Genomic DNA, 21,520 nt, shown 5'->3' with positions numbered 1-21,520 from the left:
ACTGTACCTACTGTAAACAATTGAGTGAGAAAATTTCAAAACCGGCATCTAAGAAACCGCGATAACAATCAGAGATGCCACATATGTAAATTAAAATTGATTTGTGAATTATAAATTTCTCATCCATACAGTTTACAGTTTACAGATTTGTTAAGCCATATAGATTCCTACGATTTTTTACGAAATTTACAAATTTTTATACAGACTTTTATACTGGAAATCTGTAAAACATTTTCGATGTTCAGTATACAGAAATGTAGGATCCCCACAAAAGAAATTGTGAAAAGCAGAAAAAAAAACATTGGTTCCCTTTTGCATGCAAATCAAACAAAAAAAAAAAAAAACAGGCAAAACGTCACCAACACTAATACTTATCCTTTAATTCTCGCGTCCTCTCTGAACCATCATGCTGGTGCGAGAACGTGCCGCACGCAAGAGCAACCTTGCTCTTACTCACACACTCTTATGGCAAGGCAAGGGCTAGCGGGAAACGTGCTCCGCCACCGAAAAAGAAATGCAGCTCTCACAAATAAGCCACAAAATTGCACGAATCTTTCACGGATTTCAACATTGACGTCACTCTCACCGATAATACGAAACCGCCACATTTCGTATTACCTTTTACTCCACCCTTTGCACTTAAAATATAACGATCACGCGACGGGAAGGCTAAACAAAATACGTCGACATTATTGCACTATCCTCAACCGTACACGACAACCCTCGGAACACTTCATCGCGATTCAAATCAAACACTTGGAATTCACACCGAAACAACAGCGGCCTTTATTCAAAAAACGTAGACACATCCATTTTCCGGATAGCAAATATATCTTATAAAAACTTGAAAAAAAAACGATGAAAAATTCCGACGAGAAGCATTTTCACGTCCGTTCTTGATCACAGCTTGCTTCGATCTGCTTTCAGAACCTAATAAAAACTGATGTCTTGAAGGAAAACATGCCGGTAAAAGCAACAGTACCAGTGGAGTAAAGAATCGCAGGTCTCTCGTCGTCTATGATTGCAGCGGTACTCTTCTATTCGTGCATTTCAGCGGTACACTGCTATTCGTACTGCAGCGGTACTATTCGTATTGCAGTGGTACACTTTTGTTCGTACATTTCTATTCATGTGCAATCGAGGAAAAACTGCAATGCTGCTGTAGTTGGTGATTGAATTCGAGTGTTGTCGAATATATTTCAAAAATTGATTTCCAGGGGAGGTTGAAAATAAAAATATGTACAGTCGTTGAGCAAACACATTGATTCTGTCTGCAGACTCTGTATATTTTGTAACAAAAATCCCCTAATTACAGTGTTTAGTCATACGTCACCATTTCATACAACCCTAGGGCTGTATACCGTGTAGTATTTTTCTAGAAGCCGGAAGTCACCATTTTGATATTCAAAATGGCCGCTACAGTTGATTTCCGGTATCTGGGCATCACCTCGATTCCGGAAGTTGCCTTTTTTGAATTCAAAATGGCCTCTGGGGTCGTTTGAAGTCTCTGGACATCATGTTGATTTCGAAACTACTGGTATAAGGTGGTATTTGGTCAATTTTGACTGTTGCTGTTTTCCAAGAACCGAAAGTCGCCATTTTGAAATTCAAAATGGTATCTACAGTTGATTTTCGATCTCTGGGACCAAGAAGTTATAGCATTTTTGAGCTTATTTTTTCAATAATTTCAAGAACATATAGGATAAAAAGGGGCAAGTGGAACCATGATGTCAATACTTTTTCTTGGAGCTTAGCTCATGTAGGGGAATTGTGGGTAAAATGAACAAGAGTGGTGAAATGGACTTCTTCGCGTAGCTCAGCTTAGCTTGACTGACGACACATATCAATGGTTGCACTCCGTGATTGATCCGAATCTGTAAAATTGCGCAATGAATCAAATGAATGGGGCTGGGAGTGACCGACCATTCTCATTGCAAAATTTTTAGTGACTCAATACCTTAAAGGATCAATAACGACGCCGGCCACATCTCTGCAATCAGGTAGGAAGAGGGAAGGGATGTTAGTGTGACCCTTGCTACTTGGAGACCGTGTTAACCTCTGCATCTCCACAAAGGTCACAGGAATGGAATTTTGGTTAGTTGGATCAGGATTCACCTGGATAAAAGATGCGACCATACCTATAAATCATACTTGTCTTCATTTAGCTACTTCCGGTTTATCCTATCCCGATCAGAAAGACAAAACAAAAATGTAACAGAAGCTGTTAGTTTGTTATGTGAAAAACCTTTCAGGTTGTGTTCTAGTTTTGATCCCGTTAGGTGTTTAAATAACAGAAATCATAACAAAAAATATTCTACTAATATCAAACCCATATCAAACTTTGTTACTAACGTATCAGTTTTCTAACAAAATTAGATAGCACATAGAAGAGTATAATGACAACCATTGTTATGATTAACAGGTTTTGATAGAGACGAAAAAAATGTTAGATTTGTTTCAGAACAACTTCATTTCAGGATTTGTTATTATAACTCATTTAGATTTAATTTTGTTATCAAAAGCAAATGGGAAAATACAAAATCGTATCAAAAAATATGTTATTTGTATCTCCTGTTGAAAGAATTTTGTAAATTTTTAGCCATGCTCTTCTGATCGGGATGTTCAGTCGCTGATTAGAGAAGCTGTTCTACATTATTTATATTTGGAAGCGGTTAAGACCAACAGACAGTGAGGGTGCTATTGGGGCCACTAGCAAGGGAGTGTGGCTTATTTCGCTAGAGTACAACATTATTTAACTTTTGTATTAAAAAAATGTCGCGCTTTTCAGGTTATTATGTCTACCATGAAAGTCGTTACGTAATCCGAGCTTATTCCTTCTGATGATGTAACACCGCAACAAAAAGCGCACGCGCGAATATCGGCACTATGCCCAAATTTAGACAAACTCGAATAGTTAGACATCTCCTTATAAGGTCCCTCTTATATATCTAAAACTATTGTACGCTGTTGATCTATATATAGGTCTATCTGTCTTTGACCTCATGAAAGATATCAATGCGGAGTCTCCAGGATTTTAGTCACCCGGATATCTGGCTTTTCGTCTAACCGATCGAATAACGACGTCTATCGTATACTTTTCGACTGATTCTCAAAAGCGATACAATCCCGCGAGAAACGCAGCCGACCAACGTTCAAAAAACCACGAGATTTTGAATAAAAGGTGTCATAGTTGATGTTCAAAAATAATTAGTTTAAGGAAGAACAACTGGGCGGGACAAAGTTTACCGAATCAACTAGAGTACTCTATAGCTTCTAGTAAATTATATACGAAATCAAGAATTTTTCGCGCACGATATACCGATTTGAAAGGTAACAAGCTCCATGGATTGATAGCATAATCTTGTAAATACTGAAAGTTTCTTAAAATTCGTTTCTTTTTCGCATAGGTTGGTAGGTAGAAAATCCTATATTTTTTCATTTATAGAATATGCTAGGCAACCGGCGCAAGGGAAAAAACCTGACTATTGTGAAAATATTTCTATTAAATTTAAAGTTTGGCAACAGTCATGCATTCAAAGCCCGAAATAAGATGAAAAGCGTATGAGCATAAGTAACAATACAACAACTCTAATCCATTTAAAATGCCAAAGAAATCGATATTATTTTCAACATTTTAACCTGTGTCATTCAATATAACACATAATACATAGTTTAACATTATTATCGAAATTTTTTATGGAAGCAAACAAAATCAAATCGTAAGTAAGTGTGTTAATCACAATTCAAGTGACACAAAAAATCAGGTCATCGCAGTAGAGTTGTCTAAAGTGCTAAACTAAATTGCAATGCAAAATTGTAGGATTTCTAATTTATGTGATCCACGTTGACATTCATATTCCTTGAAATCTCCAATAGTTGTAAGAGGATTTCATAATAAATTTTATACAATTTCCTTTTTCATGACAGTTAAAATCGTCTATTATAGCACACGAAATCGTTGAGTAGTAAAGAATGATACCATTTTTAGGTCAAATTTAATCCAAAGTAAAATTGTTTCTCTCAGCAGCTCTGGTTTTTAAAATCTAGTTCCTGAATGATTTAAAGAATTGTGTATAAAACATGAACACAGTTTTGACTGAAAGAAAAATCATCAAAAAAAAGTTGAAGAGGTTGTTTATAAGACACGACCGCAGAGCTAACGTAGAATACGAAAGCCTGTCTTATATCATTGTATTTCTTGGAATAGGTTTGGGAATATACTCAGTTGGGGTTAACTAATTTAATGTCTTTCTGCTACAGATGACGTTTACCTCTGTAGCCGGCACTGGTAACGACAATGAACAACAACAGAAGCTATGTGCAGCTATGCGGTTTCATTTGCTGCCGTATCCAAAACAAGAATGAAATTGAATTGTTTTGAGGCTGTATTTTGTATCAAGTTGCACTGAGATATCTTAATTTAGGCAGTGGCTACGAAGAGGCTATAGACGAGGGCAAATAGTGCATTCCTCCATCCATAATCGCTTTACTACTAGCCTATACTACTATTGGCTAGTAGCTATAATACTAGCCACACACGCTATATAGCAAGCCACGCACGCTAAATAACACGCATATAACACGCTATAGACATGCACAGGCTATGTAGCTAGCCACGCACGCTATAAAGCAAGCCACGCACGCTATATATCAAGCGACACACGCTATATAGCAAGCCACGTACGCTAACCACACACGCTATATAGCAAGCCACGCATGCTGTATAGCAAACCACACACGCTGTATACCAAGCCACTACCACAAAAGATCAAAACAATGGTCGCAGTGGTCCAAATCTTACAAAAAAATACCAAGCCACGCACGCTATATATCAAGCCACACACAACATATAGCAAGCCACGCACGCTAGCAAACTATATAACAAGCCACCCACGCTATATTGCAAGCCACGCACGCTATAAAGCAAGCTACACACGCTATAAACATGCACAGACACGCTACAGACATGCACACGCTATATTGCCAGCCACGCACGCTATATAGCAAGTCACGCACGCTATATATCAAGCGACACACGCTATATAACAAGCCACGCACGCTAGCCACACACGCTATACAGCAAGCCACGCACGCTTTATAGCAAGTCACACACGCTATATATCAAGCGACACACGCTATATAGCAAGCCACACACGCTAGCCACACACTATATAGCTAGCGACACACGTGTATAGATATTCACACACGTTATTGGCACACATCCTATAGATACATATACGCTGGAAGATGGTGGCTTCTCCAGTCTCTTTCAGTTTCGGGTTGTATTCACCCAACGATATCTCAATTGGATTATCGATTGTGGGGTCCAAGTCAGATCGAAGGGGAGCTGAACTGAAAGAGGAAGGAACACCGCCGCTGTTGCCCGCTGTTGATCCACTTCGCCTACTGCCATCGGTGTTGGTGCCCGCTGCTGCTGCCTGCTGCTAGTGAACTGATTTGCTTGAGGAGAAACAGTCTCTTATATAGCACAAAGAAAACATTCCCGGCTAACTAGGTACACCATTCTGTCATTCTTTTTAGGGAAAGGCAGCGAGCGACCAATCAAAAGTCGACGTTTGTGTTTCGACAATGTTCAACAATTGTCAATAGTACATTAGTTCGAACAATCAGATTACAATTTTCTGCGTTTGGACAGGTGCTTAAATGATTTTCCAATCGATTGCGGCAAAAATGACAGAAATCGGAAACTGACTGAGTTTAAAACGATTGAAATTGGACAATTCTCGTGACGCTCCCGATGTTTTCGGTTTTGAAATTGGGTCCCTGTATATGTTGCCGTGAGACGTATTCTACGTCAAAAAATGGCACACAGTTGGGTTTCACTTAAACATAAGCAACGCCTTTAATTTTTTTTAATGCTTGTTGACTGTTATTGCTTGAATCGCTTAACAGTTGAAAAGAAAGTCAATGCAGATCACTTTTTATTATTTCTTCGTATATGAGGCAATATTAAGTTACATATTGACATCAGAGTCTATAAATAGATTTGGGACATTGAAGACAATAAGTGACAATATATACGATTTACTGGTTCATAAGATTTGAGGCGTTCAGCAGTACTAGATGGAATTCGTTGACACGCAGCATCGTAAAATGACTCTGAGGATAGAGAATAAGAGCAGTGATCAGAACGTTGGAAATTCGAGGCTGAACACAGCCTTGTAGAATAATAATGAAAAAAAAAATGCCGCATTAAACCTCAATAATTAATACATACCAAAGAATGTACTTAGTTAATGGTACGCATACTTCTCATTAAAAAAAAATATAAACGAAATTGTTGCTACTCAATTTTATGTTTTATTATTATTTGGAAAATTTGAATTGTATATAGTGCAAAATTTATTAGTAGTTACACACTGCTGCGTTTTAGTTCGTAGAGCATCGTAGTAGAATCATAATACGGGAGAAACAGAATTGTATGCATGCTTAAATTATGGCAACAGAAAATTGTACTAAGTAGCAAACAGAGTTGTTCATACCTCAGACTTTATGCAAAAGGTAATTGTTATAGAATTGTAAAAAAATGGAATAAAAAGTTGTATATCTTTAACTGCGCGAACCATTTTGGTACGTATATTGCCTCCACTTTGGTACTTATAAGCTCATATAAAACGTTATATACAACTTTATCAGATTGTACAAGGGTGCTTATATCTCAACAACAACTGAAATATACAGACCAAATTGTTGGCTGGGCAGCAAATCATAGTTCGTAGTTATGAATGACCAATTTAGATCCGACTTTTGTGCCATCCACAGGATTAATTACTTGACACAACAAACATTGACCCAAGATTTTATTGCCAATATTCAAACATTCTGTGTAATAGTGCATATAGACATTAGCGTGTTACAGGCAGCGTCATCACTCATACAATCAGAGATAATGAGCATCATTGCCACAGGAAAGAAAACAGTATTGTTTAAAAGAATATTTTCATAACAACAACATTCCACTATCCATCATGTAAATATGGAGTAGTTATCTGATTTGTATGTCGAAATAATGTATATATTACACACGGTAGGTCGTCATTCTTCGCAAAAACACTAGCGCTTCAACTACTGCGCAGCACTTTTTGTGCGGACATGAACACATACGGCACTCGCAAAGCAGCGACAATACGTGCGCACACACTCTCTGTAACAATCAAAATGCTACAAGAATTTGTTTCAAGTTGGCTGGCATTAAAGCCTTCGATTATAAATAGAATTTATTTGATAGCTAACAACCAGATAGCTATTTTGGCTATATTATGCGCTATAAAACTTTGATAAAACTACAATTGTTACTTGGGATATGAAGCTTTTATGACTGCAATCAAGCTGGGCTAGCCAAAACACATGTTTGTAGCTGTTGTAAGTAGGTTGTTTTAGCCGCATGGTCGGCATTGCAACTTTTATGTTTTAGTTGTATCATATACTAAACAACTTTAATATAACCAATTTTATTACTTGGGGCAGTACCTTAGGGTACTTTTGCTAGGGCCTTCCAATGGTTCCATTGAAGTATCGTCAATCTATTCTCTTTTTCGCATTGGTTCTGATTTCGCGATTCTGCCTCCTTATCACGGTTTGTACTAAATTCTTTCATTGAAGATATAGTTATTTTGTTGTAATTTCTTGATTCGTTCTTACTTTCTGATTTGCTGTCGCTTAAATTTCATAAACGTTTTCGAGTTGCATATGCATTCTGCACATGGGTATATTAAGCATTTTTTATCTGTTTTATCTTATTTGATTGATTGATGCTGTCGAATGAGTAAGATGCTGTTGTCTGAAACATGTGTAATCAAGTAGAAGAAAACACATCTCGAATAATTGGATGTGTCAATTGCTGCAAATCAGCCCACTTCGAATGCCTAATGGTAAATGGTAACACTGTACCTAAAGCAAAAAAAAACTCTTTTTCTGTTCGCTCGTCTATGCAGAAATACGTTCGAAGAGCGTCAATAAGCAAACCGGTTTCGATGATGTTATCAAAAGTTCTTATGTTATACTTTCGGCTGAGCAGTCACAAATATTAGAACGGTTTATTTTATACTATCCGATGTTTCGTAACTGGTCGAATAGTATAAAATAAGTCGTTTCTGAACTCAGGCTTGAACCTAACTACAGGAATACATTTATATATTCACCTGACTGCGTAGCAAAATATAAATTCGATTATTTCGAAGCATGGCCTAGAATCGAATGAATTTTTTTTTATTTCAAGAGTTCTTTTAGTTAGGAATTTTGGTACTGAAAATTGGTAGCGTTTTGATGATATTCAAATCTCGAAATTTTTCTCATCACAAATTTCAACATATTTTTTTTAAAGATTAGATATTTTTGAATGTGGGCCTTAAATAAGAATAATACAGTTTTCGCTGATTCCAAGCAACCTGACAACCTAAATTCCAACCTTCCAACCTAAATTCGTTACCTATGGCCGGATTAGCGTACTCGGAATTTGTGTAAAGAGATGACGAAGGAAAGAGATTGTTTGCTGATAGTCGAAGAAACAAGAAGAGAAATCGCTAGCAAATTTGTGTTCGTTTCCGCTTCTAAATTTGCAAAGATTTTGCTATTTCATTTTATTTTTCAGATTTATCTCATGAGCTTCATCACTACATGTGACATGTGACATACATGGCTCAGAAGTTAGATGAAGAAATGTAAACAAGCGATTGATCAACAATAATTAAATTAATTCTCATCGTTATTCATTCATACTAAATTTGATTAACGGCTAAGCATGAAAAAATCCCTATCCCAATCCCATTAGTGATTGTTAAATAATGATATATTTTATCGTGTCCAAATCTTTCCACAATCTAAACCTTCCCTCCATTATCGGACATCATCGATCCAATTAGCTTGGTGGTGGCATTCTACGCGCGAATAGCTACCCCAGCTGGATATCCCAGCAAATGAGTTCGATTCAAACGCAAATAAATAACGAACTTTTCGGTTGCGAACTTTCCGGTAGAAAAACTTTCGACTAAATACCGCAATTCCGCGACGCCCAACCGTCCCTCCTAACAGAGATCCTAACAATATCAATTCAATTCTGACGAGTGGTCTAGTAGGAAATGGTCTGACAAGTAAAAAAAAAAATACACACAGAAATCCTACGAATAAATCGATGGAAAACTCTCTCGAAATAAGGCACGAAAAAAAAAACTAGAAGCAGCGAGGTAGCCGAGATTGGTGTTGACTCTCCGTTGGGATCAATATTTGCGCTTGCGGATTGGCCCCAGGGATAATGGAACCGGGCTGCACCAAAAGTTGTCGGCTAAATTGGTTCGAACCGCTGCTGTTTGCTTTTAATTTTCGTCTTGTGACGTCGCCGCCGCCGTCAGTCCTAAGATGGATTTTATTTTGCGGAAGCCAAAACCAATTGTATAGTTAGGAAGACTGTTGTCCAAAAGCCATTGCACAAGTCAAACACATGCGGCAAAAGAAGTATACATATTTACTTTCTTTGCCCAATAAATTTCGGAATGCTGCTTTCGAGAATTGATTCGTAGCACTGTGTGGGAGATTAGAGCGGCAATAATTTAACTGGGTACTGAGCTTGGCTTTTAATGTGGAAGAAAGTTTTATATGAGCTCAACCAAGAGTGATAAATGATGATAGACTGAACTGTTGTTTAAATGTTTCCTACGATTGGTTTGTTCAACAGCAGTTCCCACCCCAACAGGCGCGTACTTGTACTGACTGTTTAGTGTTGTTCCTTTGTGCAACGGATACCGCACATGTGCGGTATTACGTGTTGGGGAATGATGCGGTACAAAAACGGAGGCGAACCAGAGATGAACCAAACCAACGACAAATCATAGAACAAATTTACTCCTTCTTGCCATTTTCAGCAACCGGGAATTGCGCTGGCACTGTGCACTGCTGTGCAGTGTATAAAAATGAGAACATTTTAAATGACGTCGGTTGAAGTGAAGAGTACCGAGGCCCAGACCACAGTGGAAAACGTGGCTAGCAAAAGCTTGCTAGTGGCCAGTCGTGGTTCTTTTGTACGATTGCTTTTAGTACACAGCACAAGAGGGAAAAAACTGCACTATTGTCTTGCATTTTTCCTATTCGGTGAGCAATACTGAAGCCGGTTCATGCTCTTTGCTACCTGCCCCGATCAAATGGGGATGGAAAAATTTACTACAACCTGCGGTGGTTTCAACACTATGATTCATAAAATGCACAAGAAGCGAAATGTGACGTAGAAAATAGAACGATTGAAGCCTCACCTTCTATTGTGAGACCTGAGCAGATCTTAGAATTTGTAATGTCTCATTATGTTCCTTTTTTTGTATAATATTGTTGCTTTATTTCGATGCAAAGTTGATATAAAATTTGCAACTCGTACGAAATACACTGGGATCTTTTTTAACGCGGGATATTTTTATGCGGTTTTTTCATACGCGTATTTTCACGCGAATTTTTACAATAACGCGGATTATTTTTACGCGATTTTTTCAAATAAAGCGAATTATTTTTACGCGACTTGGAAGATTATTTTTACGCGGTATCAAATAAGTTTAGTGTAAGTAAATAAAATAGAGTAAAAAATCCATCGTATGGTTCATGACGATAAAATTTTCTGTTCTATCATTCTTAATAATGCATATTTTTAATATGTTTGCTGTTATTATCAAATAATAGGCAATTTCCGTTGATTCGTGAAAAAGGAACAAAAATAGAATAATAATTATATAACGATACGAGTCAGGATTGTTGCGATCAACTTCCGATTAAAGAACGAAAGCTTAAAAATGTGGCAAAATCATTACAAAAAGTTGTTGTCTTGTTCTTCAATGAATTTTCATTTTAGAAGCACAAAAAACTCATTTTGTGTGTTTTGTTAACATTTTCATATCAGTTTTCAAGTTTATATTTACTTACGTGGTATTATTTTCAATCGGATCTTTTTATTGCATGGAGTTTTTTTTACGCGATTTTTTCAAATTGTGCGTTTTTTTATACGCGGATTAGTAAGTTTTCTTTGGTTTCTGCAATAATAATCACACCATTTCACTAAGTGACAGCACACGTACTTCGTTGGCCGCACACTCTGCATAAAGCAAGGCAACACCGAGTCAGATAATTTCATTGACTTGTCGGGTGTGCCTCAAGGGAGCAATCTTGGACCACTGCTTTTTTCAATTTTTTCAATAAGTTTTGCAACGTCATTCCCCCAGGCTGTAAACTTATCTATGCTGACGACTTGAAACTTTTTCGCGAAATTCGTACTATAGCAGACTGTAGAGAACTGCAACAACATCTGGAAAAATTTTCTAACTGGTGTAATCGTAATTTATAATAATAATCAGTGTTTCAAAATGTCTTGTAATTTCTTTCACGCGGAAAAAAAATCCGTTTTCGTGGAACTATAATGCATCCGGAGAAAATTTCGAAAGAGTATCGGTGAGTGCTTGATTCACAACTATCCTTCAGGCACCACTACTCTCATATCATTGCGTACGCTGGTAAGAACCTGGGTTTCATTATGAGAATAGCCAAAGAGTTTACCAATCCGTTTTGCTTGCGATCGCTGTATGCTTCCTTAATTCGTTCCATTTTGGAAACATCGGCTATAGTATGGAGTCCCTACACTGACATTTGGATCAAACGAATTGAATCAGTATAGAACAAGTTCTTTGTTATGCTTATACTGAATATGGTCAAAACTAACCCATAAGAAGGATGTCTAGCGTCTTCAATAATGTGTTCGGATTGTTTGACTTTAATGAATCGAGTGTTACTTTTAAAAACAGACTCATGCGAATGTTATAATAAATTAGCCTCAAGTTCAAGATTTAATATAGTTAGGCTTAGTCAGTGTCGGATTTGTAGAATTAATTTGTGCCCTAACCCTTTCCCGCTCATGGTGACTCAAGAGCACAAAGAATTATATTCATCATATCTTGACATAAAATAGTTTGTTGTCTTTGTCTTGTCTTTGTCTTGTCTTTGTCTTGTCTTTGTCTTGTCTTTGTCTTGTCTTTGTCTTGTCTTTGTCTTGTCTTTGTCTTGTCTTTGTCTTTGTCTTGTCTTTGTCTTGTCTTTGACTTGTCTTGTCTTTGTCTTGTCTTTGTCTTGTCTTTGTCTTGTCTTTGTCTTGTCTTGTCTTTGTCTTGTCTTTGTCTTGTCTTTGTCTTGTCTTTGTCTTGTCTTTGTCTTGTCTTTGTCTTGTCTTTGTCTTGTCTTGTCTTTGTCTTGTCTTTGTCTTGTCTTTGTCTTGTCTTTGTCTTGTCTTTGTCTTATCTTTGTCTTGTCTTTGTCTTGTCTTTGTCTTGTCTTTGTCTTTGTCTTGTCTTTGTCTTGTCTTTGTCTTGTCTTTGTCTTGTCTTTGTCTTGTCTTTATCTTGTCTTTGTCTTGTCTTTGTCTTGTCTTTGTCTTGTCTTTGTCTTGTCTTTGTCTTGTCTTTGTCTTGTCTTTGTCTTGTCTTTGTCTTTGTCTTGTCTTTGTCTTGTCTTTGTCTTGTCTTTGTCTTGTCTTTGTCTTGTCTTTGTCTTGTCTTTGTCTTGTCTTTGTCTTGTCTTTGTCTTGTCTTTGTCTTGTCTTTGTCTTGTCTTTGTCTTGTCTTTGTCTTGTCTTTGTCTTGTCTTTGTCTTGTCTTTGTCTTGTCTTTGTCTTGTCTTTGTCTTGTCTTTGTCTTGTCTTTGTCTTGTCTTTGTCTTGTCTTTGTCTTGTCTTTGTCTTGTCTTTGTCTTGTCTTTGTCTTGTCTTTGTCTTGTCTTTGTCTTGTCTTTGTCTTGTCTTTGTCTTGTCTTTGTCTTGTCTTTGTCTTGTCTTTGTCTTGTCTTTGTCTTGTCTTTGTCTTGTCTTTGTCTTGTCTTTGTCTTGTCTTTGTCTTGTCTTTGTCTTGTCTTTGTCTTGTCTTTGTCTTGTCTTTGTCTTGTCTTTGTCTTGTCTTTGTCTTGTCTTTGTCTTGTCTTTGTCTTGTCTTTGTCTTGTCTTTGTCTTGTCTTTGTCTTGTCTTTGTCTTGTCTTTGTCTTGTCTTTGTCTTGTCTTTGTCTTGTCTTTGTCTTGTCTTTGTCTTGTCTTTGTCTTGTCTTTGTCTTGTCTTTGTCTTGTCTTTGTCTTGTCTTTGTCTTGTCTTTGTCTTGTCTTTGTCTTGTCTTTGTCTTGTCTTTGTCTTGTCTTTGTCTTGTCTTTGTCTTGTCTTTGTCTTGTCTTTGTCTTGTCTTTGTCTTGTCTTTGTCTTGTCTTTGTCTTGTCTTTGTCTTGTCTTTGTCTTGTCTTTGTCTTGTCTTTGTCTTGTCTTTGTCTTGTCTTTGTCTTGTCTTTGTCTTGTCTTTGTCTTGTCTTTGTCTTGTCTTTGTCTTGTCTTTGTCTTGTCTTTGTCTTGTCTTTGTCTTGTCTTTGTCTTGTCTTTGTCTTGTCTTTGTCTTGTCTTTGTCTTGTCTTTGTCTTGTCTTTGTCTTGTCTTTGTCTTGTCTTTGTCTTGTCTTTGTCTTGTCTTTGTCTTGTCTTTGTCTTGTCTTTGTCTTGTCTTTGTCTTGTCTTTGTCTTGTCTTTGTCTTGTCTTTGTCTTGTCTTTGTCTTGTCTTTGTCTTGTCTTTGTCTTGTCTTTGTCTTGTCTTTGTCTTGTCTTTGTCTTGTCTTTGTCTTGTCTTTGTCTTGTCTTTGTCTTGTCTTTGTCTTGTCTTTGTCTTGTCTTTGTCTTGTCTTTGTCTTGTCTTTGTCTTGTCTTTGTCTTGTCTTTGTCTTGTCTTTGTCTTGTCTTTGTCTTGTCTTTGTCTTGTCTTTGTCTTGTCTTTGTCTTGTCTTTGTCTTGTCTTTGTCTTGTCTTTGTCTTGTCTTTGTCTTGTCTTTGTCTTGTCTTTGTCTTGTCTTTGTCTTGTCTTTGTCTTGTCTTTGTCTTGTCTTTGTCTTGTCTTTGTCTTGTCCTTGTCTTGTCTTTGTCTTGTCTTTGTCTTGTCTTTGTCTTGTCTTTGTCTTGTCTTTGTCTTGTCTTTGTCTTGTCTTTGTCTTGTCTTTGTCTTGTCTTTGTCTTGTCTTTGTCTTGTCTTTGTCTTGTCTTTGTCTTGTCTTTGTCTTGTCTTTGTCTTGTCTTTGTCTTGTCTTTGTCTTGTCTTTGTCTTGTCTTTGTCTTGTCTTTGTCTTGTCTTTGTCTTGTCTTTGTCTTGTCTTTGTCTTGTCTTTGTCTTGTCTTTGTCTTGTCTTTGTCTTGTCTTTGTCTTGTCTTTGTCTTGTCTTTGTCTTGTCTTTGTCTTGTCTTTGTCTTGTCTTTGTCTTGTCTTTGTCTTGTCTTTGTCTTGTCTTTGTCTTGTCTTTGTCTTGTCTTTGTCTTGTCTTTGTCTTGTCTTTGTCTTGTCTTTGTCTTGTCTTTGTCTTGTCTTTGTCTTGTCTTTGTCTTGTCTTTGTCTTGTCTTTGTCTTGTCTTTGTCTTGCCTTTGTCTTGTCTTTGTCTTGCCTTTGTCTTGTCTCTGTCTTTTTTCTGTGAAACAAGCCAGTTTCAACCGTTTTAGAAGGTTTAAGACCCAGAAGACCCTGTCGTCCCATATTTTTTCGTTTCCTATATGACTAATTTTGAAAATAAACTTTTTTTAATGTTCACCATAGCCATCACGCGCCTCCATTGAAAAAGCTACCTAATTTAAAACCTAAAATATAGAACTTATTGCAACTGCAATAATATTGTCAAAGTTGACTTTATTCAGTTCAATTTCACTTCAACGTTCACTGGTCGGGCACGAAAATTCGCATCAACTCAATAAACAGCAGAATAATGCCAACTGAAAACGCACTCGTACACGTGCCGCCATGGCAAACGAACAAAGACTGCCGTTTCCCGAACACTTCAGCTCCGTCTTCGGTCGAGAAGCTCTGCCGTTCTGCCTTCATCAAAATCAACATTTATTAATAATAAAATTACCAATGACATGCTCGGGAACGCTTTACGACAAGCGACTGGAACGGAAGAAATATAAATCCTATAATAATAGCACTCTGGAAGCCCGCCCCGTTCCGTTCGCTTGGAGCGTTGCATTGTGTGTCCTTGTTCGAGGCAAAGAAAGAGTTATTATAAACTCCAGTTATTACCTCTCTAGCACACACAGTCAGCCTCCGTTCTGTAGTTTTAGGGAGGATCCCGGATCCTCTTACAATAGAGGGTTCGATGGAGCGATTTCCATCTGTATCATTATTTTCGGTTGCGAATTGGGTTAACTCCGGAACGTTTATTTATAACATTTATTCAACCAATCTGAAGGGAACCGCCTCTTTTTTCCGTTGTTAAAAAAAAATCGTTCAAAAACATGATAATTTTGTTCCCGTTATAGTTAATACGGTACGGGACGCTGTTCCGAGTCAGTTTAATTGGAAAAACTGTTGCGTGTCGAGTAAATTTTTTTTTTTAAATTGGCTCGGTAGCAGTAAATCGGTAGTAGACAATAATACAATGAGGATGATGATCAACGTAAGCTGAATAGTTAGGATTCAAAACAAAAAAAAACTGCAGAACGCTGTTGTTTGTCCTTGTTGCAGATAAAGCGCATCCTCCCCGAGCGTGCGATACATTGGCTGATTAATTGTTATGGATATCAGCCGGCCAGTATAATTGGTTATCGTAGCCGTTGTCTGTTCTGTTCGCCCCACTGCACTGGTGGAGGAAGGATACCACACCTGTCGGTTTAACCTAGTTTTCTCGCAGAGGCGAGAAAATCTATTTAGGTGAGCACAGCAGCGATTTATGTGATTTATGAACATCTGCAGTAAGCCGAGCGGATGCAAATTATGCGTTGCCACCATAATCTACGGCTTCGTGGTGCATAAAATAAATGGTTCTAGTTGTGATAAGGTTTTTGCTATTTAATATTACTCTGTTTGAATATAAACATGCAACTTTTTTCTGTTGCAAAATCGCGAGAAACTGGTTTGGAGGAGAAATCTCGATTTGCCTATCGTTTGGATACATCATTGAGTTGAACAGAACAATCTAACATGAGCATGATCCTGATGCTTTTTGTTTCCCTAAATCGGCGTCAATCTCTAACTTCATTTCCGGTATGTCCATTTCGTTCTCTTCTTTTTCCTTTGCGAGGGCAATTTTCATCATCTATTTAATAAAAAATGTCATTATTTTGGCATTTTCGTAAACTACAGTAGATACCTCTCTAACTAATAGAAGAAATGCATCTTTTACGCATGTGTTGTTTTTCGCGGATGTTTCCGCGAATAGCATTTGATGCCTTGTCGCAAATCGGCGTCCTTCATCTGTACTAATTACTCGCGCCGAAGAATCAGTTTTGTTCCCTACTAAAATTTTACACATCTTATCGCATGTTCGGTATCTGTCTAAATCGTCGAGCCAGGAATCTAAACTGCTGAAGCTCTTTCTTTCTCCGATATCGTAAACAAGTAAAGTACCTTGGACGCGTCTGGAATACAAAATGAAGGGTTTATATGAAGCGGACACATATTCGAACGCACCTGTAGTAATTTGCCGTCATTGATCGAAATCTCTCCTGTCCAGCGGTATCCCAGATACCTAGCCTCACCGCCGATCCATCCACATCAACTACTTTACTAGTGAAACCTACGTTTATCGTTGGTTCTAAAATGTTGAACTTCAGCGTATTGAATGCGTTAATCAGACTAGAACCGAAGCGATAGTCAAGATTAAATTATAGTTTCATCGAATACGAAATTGACGAAATTTTTTACCAGGATTTTCCTACGTGATTATCACCTAGTAATATTACTTCAAATTTTCGCAACTTTTCGTCTTGTGACATATCGGATTTATTTTATATGAGCTACTTTAAATTAAAGTAAACTAATGACGCCACTGCTTCACGTTAAACTAGCTAGCAAAAGTTCAAACTCCAAAGCTGTGTTGAGAGTACACATCAACGTCCGAGGGCTTGCACACTGGTGTAGGCGTCGTACACAAATTACGTAACGCTAAAAATCCTGATTTTAGACCCCCTCCCTCTCCTATGTAACGATAGGTAACGTTGAATATGAGTATGAATTGCTACTTAATTTAATTTAGAAATTTATATAAAGTTTCGAAGATAAAATTAAACATACCTGGGTTTGTTGTTTGTACTGGCTACAAAGCCCTAGAATATTTTGCAAACGGGAGGTATTTCTAATCCGAAAAGCAATGAAACACATCAAAAACAAATTAAATCGATGGAGATTAAAAGCAACGATTTTGAATGTCAAATTCGTTCTCAATTCACACAAAGTAATCATCACAATTATAAATGAATAATATTTTTAAATCTAAATTTCGTTTATTCTTCATGTAATTCACCACAAAAATCTCTTTGCAGGTTTTCGTAGAATACTCGTAGAATACTTGTTTTTGGATAGGAATTCTACCAGAGGTATTCTACGTAAAAAACTCGTCGAAAACTGCATGAGGTTTTCTACATGACATCCCTGGTCAAAACAAACAGTTACGTAACAATAAGTAACACAAGCTCAACCCTTTTCCCCCTTCATGCGTTACGTTATTTGTGTACGACGCCTAAGTGAAGTAATCAAAGCGTGATAAACGCACTTTCGTAGCCGAAAAAATAAAGTAGAACATATCACTGTGTAGATAAGGTTGTATATTCTCCAAGTACTTGATAATTTGGGCCGTTCCGCGATGACTCAATCAAGTTTATTGTCGTATAAATGTTTGATGTGTTCCAGTCTTCACGCAAACTAACACGGTATCAACACGGGCACGAAAAAATTATCATTCGATAATATGCTCTCATAGATCTCCCATATGGTCTCGAGGTACGATGCTAGCCTAACAAGCCAGACGTCGTAGGTTCGAGTCTCAGCTTGGGAGAGACTGTTAGTGTGTCAGTAGGATCGTTGTGCTAGCCCCGCAATTGTCTTGTACACTAAACAGTCGGCTGCGGAGTCTGTGTATAAATAAACAAAAGGTAAAATTCCGAATCGGAATGTAGCACCAAGGCTTTGCTTTTTGATATGCTCTCACAGCTGTTTCTTTTGAGTCTGAGCAATACTCTCTTAGACAAAGTGTGTATAAACACACTGCATAATAAACAGAATGTAGAGTTCCGATACGGAATGTAGCACCAAGACATACCTTTTTTTATATTTTGATATTTACTGTCACCTATTCATCGGACTAAATGTGTCCAAATTAATACTTAAGGTTATTTATGTACAGTTTGATTAGCATAAGCAATGCGTTGTCGGTACACATGAGACGGTTCATCGAAATAAAATATGTCGAATGAATTCCATCCTGCAGCATCATTTTTGGTCGCGAAGATCGCGTGGATGCGTATAATCCAATCTGCTACAGAAGATCTGGTGCATCACTCGTTGGTCAGCAATTTAGAAATGAAAAGGACCAGGGACGCTTGACGTTTGCCTAGTGTGTCTGTGGCCAGTGATCGACAGCGATCTCCATATCGTGTTCGAAATTGTTGCTCTCTTCAGGGAAGCTGTCTCAGCGCATATCGAACAAATTAGCGCTCTACACTTTCGAGCCTATTTATCCACATTACTTCACGAAGACACCCAACAACACTTCCAGTGAATTCAAGTATCGACGGCAGATTTACACTTTCCAGTTTGACTCTAGAAATTTCATATTTGAGGCGGATTACATCTGTTGTTCGGCAGTAGCCGATGACACAGCATTTCTCCACACTCAGAGACAAACAATTTTTCATACACCAGCTGTCAAAAAAATTTAGAAGTTGCTGTAACTCTCTGTACTCCTAAATACGCCTAACCACGCCTCGGTTGAGAAGTATCGCTGCGTCGTTCATATACAAAGTGAATATTAATGGTCCGAGATTGCTACCTTGAGGTACATCAGAACTGCTGAATGGGCTAGAACGGCAGTTACCACAAGGTATGTCTCCAACCATTTACAAAATCGCGTGGCACAACCCAACTTGGCAAATTTATTCAATAGAATAATATAGTTGAAAGAATCAAACATTGCTCTCAGATCTGTATTTATAGTATCGACTTGAACTTTTTCACTCATATTTTTTTAATGCAAATAATGTCTCGAACACTTTAGACTCGGCACCCAAGGAGGTTGTGTCTCTATAATTCGCTAAGTTGCATTCATCGCCTTTCTTAAAAACTGGCAACATGCATCAATTTTCCATGACACCGGAAAGTGTTGCTGTTGAAGTGATAATCATGTTAATCATGGATCATGGCTATCATGGTATCAACTTGCAATCATGTCTTTTCGTCAGTCTACGTACTGTTTACAATAGAGGACTTCTTTTCCAGTGGCTCAGTAATGCCAGGAAGGCACGCAATATGGATTAAATTAACATTAAATGGACTCCTCCGGACTCGCCAGATCCATTGAATTTATCTTAACATAAATCGAAATTTCTAAATATTTATGATGCAGAATAGCTTTACAAGATGTTCCCCGATGGAAGTTTTCTGAAAATCGCATAAACTGAGTTAATCTGGCAGGTGGACCACTATTGGATAAATTTACCTTCAATTTTGCTTTTTCGTTAGATGGATAAGGTAAATTATCCTATAGTAGACCCTTTTTCTTTCATGGACCACTCGTCAAATAAACTCAATTTCTCTTAAAATAAATCGGAATATTAGGAATAACATATAAAAGAGGTCCACTGTTGATTATGGTACCCTAATTTATTTTCAAATCATAAATATATCGTTTAAAAAATATCGTTTTAACTGTTCTACAAACAAAACATCTCTATCCTTTCGAAGATTCGTACCTCTAGCGATGGAAAAATTAAGTTCTCACAACACAGTTGATTTGAATTGCTTGAAGGTTGTTTTATGACAACCACACTGTAAGCAGATGTTTCTAGAGCAACATGTAAAAAGGTCATATGCATCATATGTGAAAATGAAAACGAAACAATAGGAGAAACATCTCTCACTCGTTTTGCACATGCACTATACCAAAAGATCAATACAGTAGGTTTCCGTTTTTGGCACTGTCCGATTTTAGCAACAAAATAATTTATACAACAAACTCAGCTGATTTTGACACTCGTTGTGTTTTAACTCGTACAACGTGCTCATAATATGTGCATAACAGATCTAAAAATGTAAGATCAGGATCGGAAATCTTGAACTTGAAAGTTTGCTTGAAAATTGAAAAATAAATTTTCGACATTAATTTTCAACCGCGTTTTTTTCTAAACTATGATTTATGAGTTGTGCCAGTGTTGCACGAAACCTGACGATATGTTTAGATACGTGACGGGCTGTTCCGTGAATTATTTTGTAACGATGGAGTTCCCCCGCGAGGTCTTCTAGTCTTCTTTTTTTCTGTTTGCTTAAACGCAAAGTATATGTTTTCCATAATGTATTACAAATAAAGCAAGCGGAGCAGTTCCACAAAAAAATCCCAGTTTTAACCGGTTTCATTGTTTAGGTAATCTTTTGCAGTTTTTATTAAAAAATTAGATTTTTCAAAAATGATCTTTTTTGATAAATAATTTTTGAATTTTATTTTACCTTTTTTACAAAAAAATTTTTTTTTTCAAAATGTGTATTTTTTTGGAACGAAAAATTTGTTATCTACAATTTTGCCGAAGACGTCATACTTAATCGATATGGGCAACCGTTTTGGCCCTAAAAACATTTGTAATCATCAATATCTTTCTAAAATAGCATTTTTCAAAAGCTTCTCAAAAATGAGTCGTGTTCATAAAAATTTAAAAAAAAACTACAAAATGTCTTTTTTGCCTATAAAAACATGTATGCAAAGTTTCAGCCAAAAAAAAATGGTCGATTAAATTGGTTGCCCGTAAAGACTCGGAAATACTTATTGCGTTCCCTATAAAAATTCTATTTTATGTTTGCTTCACCACAGCAAATATTAAATAGCATTTTCCGGGGGACGCATTAACTATTTCCGAGTCTTGTGCTTTCGAAAATTCGAAGTGGTGACTCGAAGTCGGCCATTTTTGGATTCACCTTAAATGTAGTTTCCCTAGAATGATATATCACAAAGCGCAAAATTCAAATTAAGAAAATCTATTAAAAATATAACAGGTCTGGCAATCAAAAACCATCCGTCGTTTACTGTTACTTGCCAAATAGTCAAATGAAATAGAGAGTTTGACATCACAGTAACTGTTGTACAAGCGCTGCGAAAGAATAAAAGTGACGACAAATTTAAAATTTGTTATTACTGTACATACGTTATATACGACGGATTTTGAAAACCCATTGAATCATATAAATAAATAAATTTTCATAATAATTTTAAAAACTCAAACTGCATATTATAATTGAAATTAAAAATTTGGTTGATAAATACTACAAGGTATACAGCCCTAGGGGTTTTTTTTTTTTTTTAAACTCTAATATTTATTTAGGCCCAACCGCGAAGCATAACGGGGCCGAATATCTTTTGGAGTAGGGAAAAGCCAGCTTGAGTAGAGCCTGTATCCCGACTGCTCCTCCTCAAACAGGCATAAAAACCCTCTCATCTTTTCTCTTTAAAAAATACAATTTAAAAATACATGTCATTTAAGCCTACGACTAACATT

The 21,520-nt window shown here is 37.0% G+C and overlaps 1 protein-coding gene and 1 long non-coding RNA gene across 2 annotated transcripts in view; both read right to left on the bottom strand.

The window, feature by feature from the left end:
- LOC129732608 (uncharacterized) overlaps window positions 1-21,520 on the bottom strand; it is a 98,187-nt gene that overhangs the window by 37,776 nt on the left and 38,891 nt on the right. The gene's annotated exons all lie outside the window — the stretch shown is intronic.
- LOC129732607 (ras-related protein Rab-18A-like) lies at window positions 15,819-16,833 on the bottom strand. The gene is made up of 4 exons (XM_055693609.1): window positions 16,689-16,833; window positions 16,455-16,619; window positions 16,135-16,402; window positions 15,819-16,080 (listed from the first exon to the last, which is right to left on the bottom strand). Exons 1-4 carry the CDS (start codon window positions 16,757-16,759, stop codon window positions 15,961-15,963), a joined length of 624 nt encoding a protein of 207 aa, XP_055549584.1. The 5' UTR covers window positions 16,760-16,833; the 3' UTR covers window positions 15,819-15,960.

This window comes from Wyeomyia smithii, chromosome 3 (genome assembly GCF_029784165.1).
Source record: "Wyeomyia smithii strain HCP4-BCI-WySm-NY-G18 chromosome 3, ASM2978416v1, whole genome shotgun sequence".
Taxonomy (NCBI): domain Eukaryota; kingdom Metazoa; phylum Arthropoda; class Insecta; order Diptera; family Culicidae; genus Wyeomyia; species Wyeomyia smithii.
This window is presented reverse-complemented; position numbering and strand designations above follow the sequence as displayed.

Excerpts from the sequence above, each read along its gene's own strand:
- LOC129732607 (XM_055693609.1), bottom strand. The coding sequence starts at position 16,759 with ATGTCACAAGACGAAAAGTTGCGAAAATTTGAAGTAATATTACTAGGT. Across the intron at positions 16,403-16,454 it reads ATGACGGCAAATTACTACAG|ACGCGTCCAAGGTACTTTAC; the intron begins GTGCGTTCGAAT and ends TTTGTATTCCAG. Across the intron at positions 16,081-16,134 it reads TTCTTCTATTAGTTAGAGAG|ATGATGAAAATTGCCCTCGC; the intron begins GTATCTACTGTA and ends TTTATTAAATAG.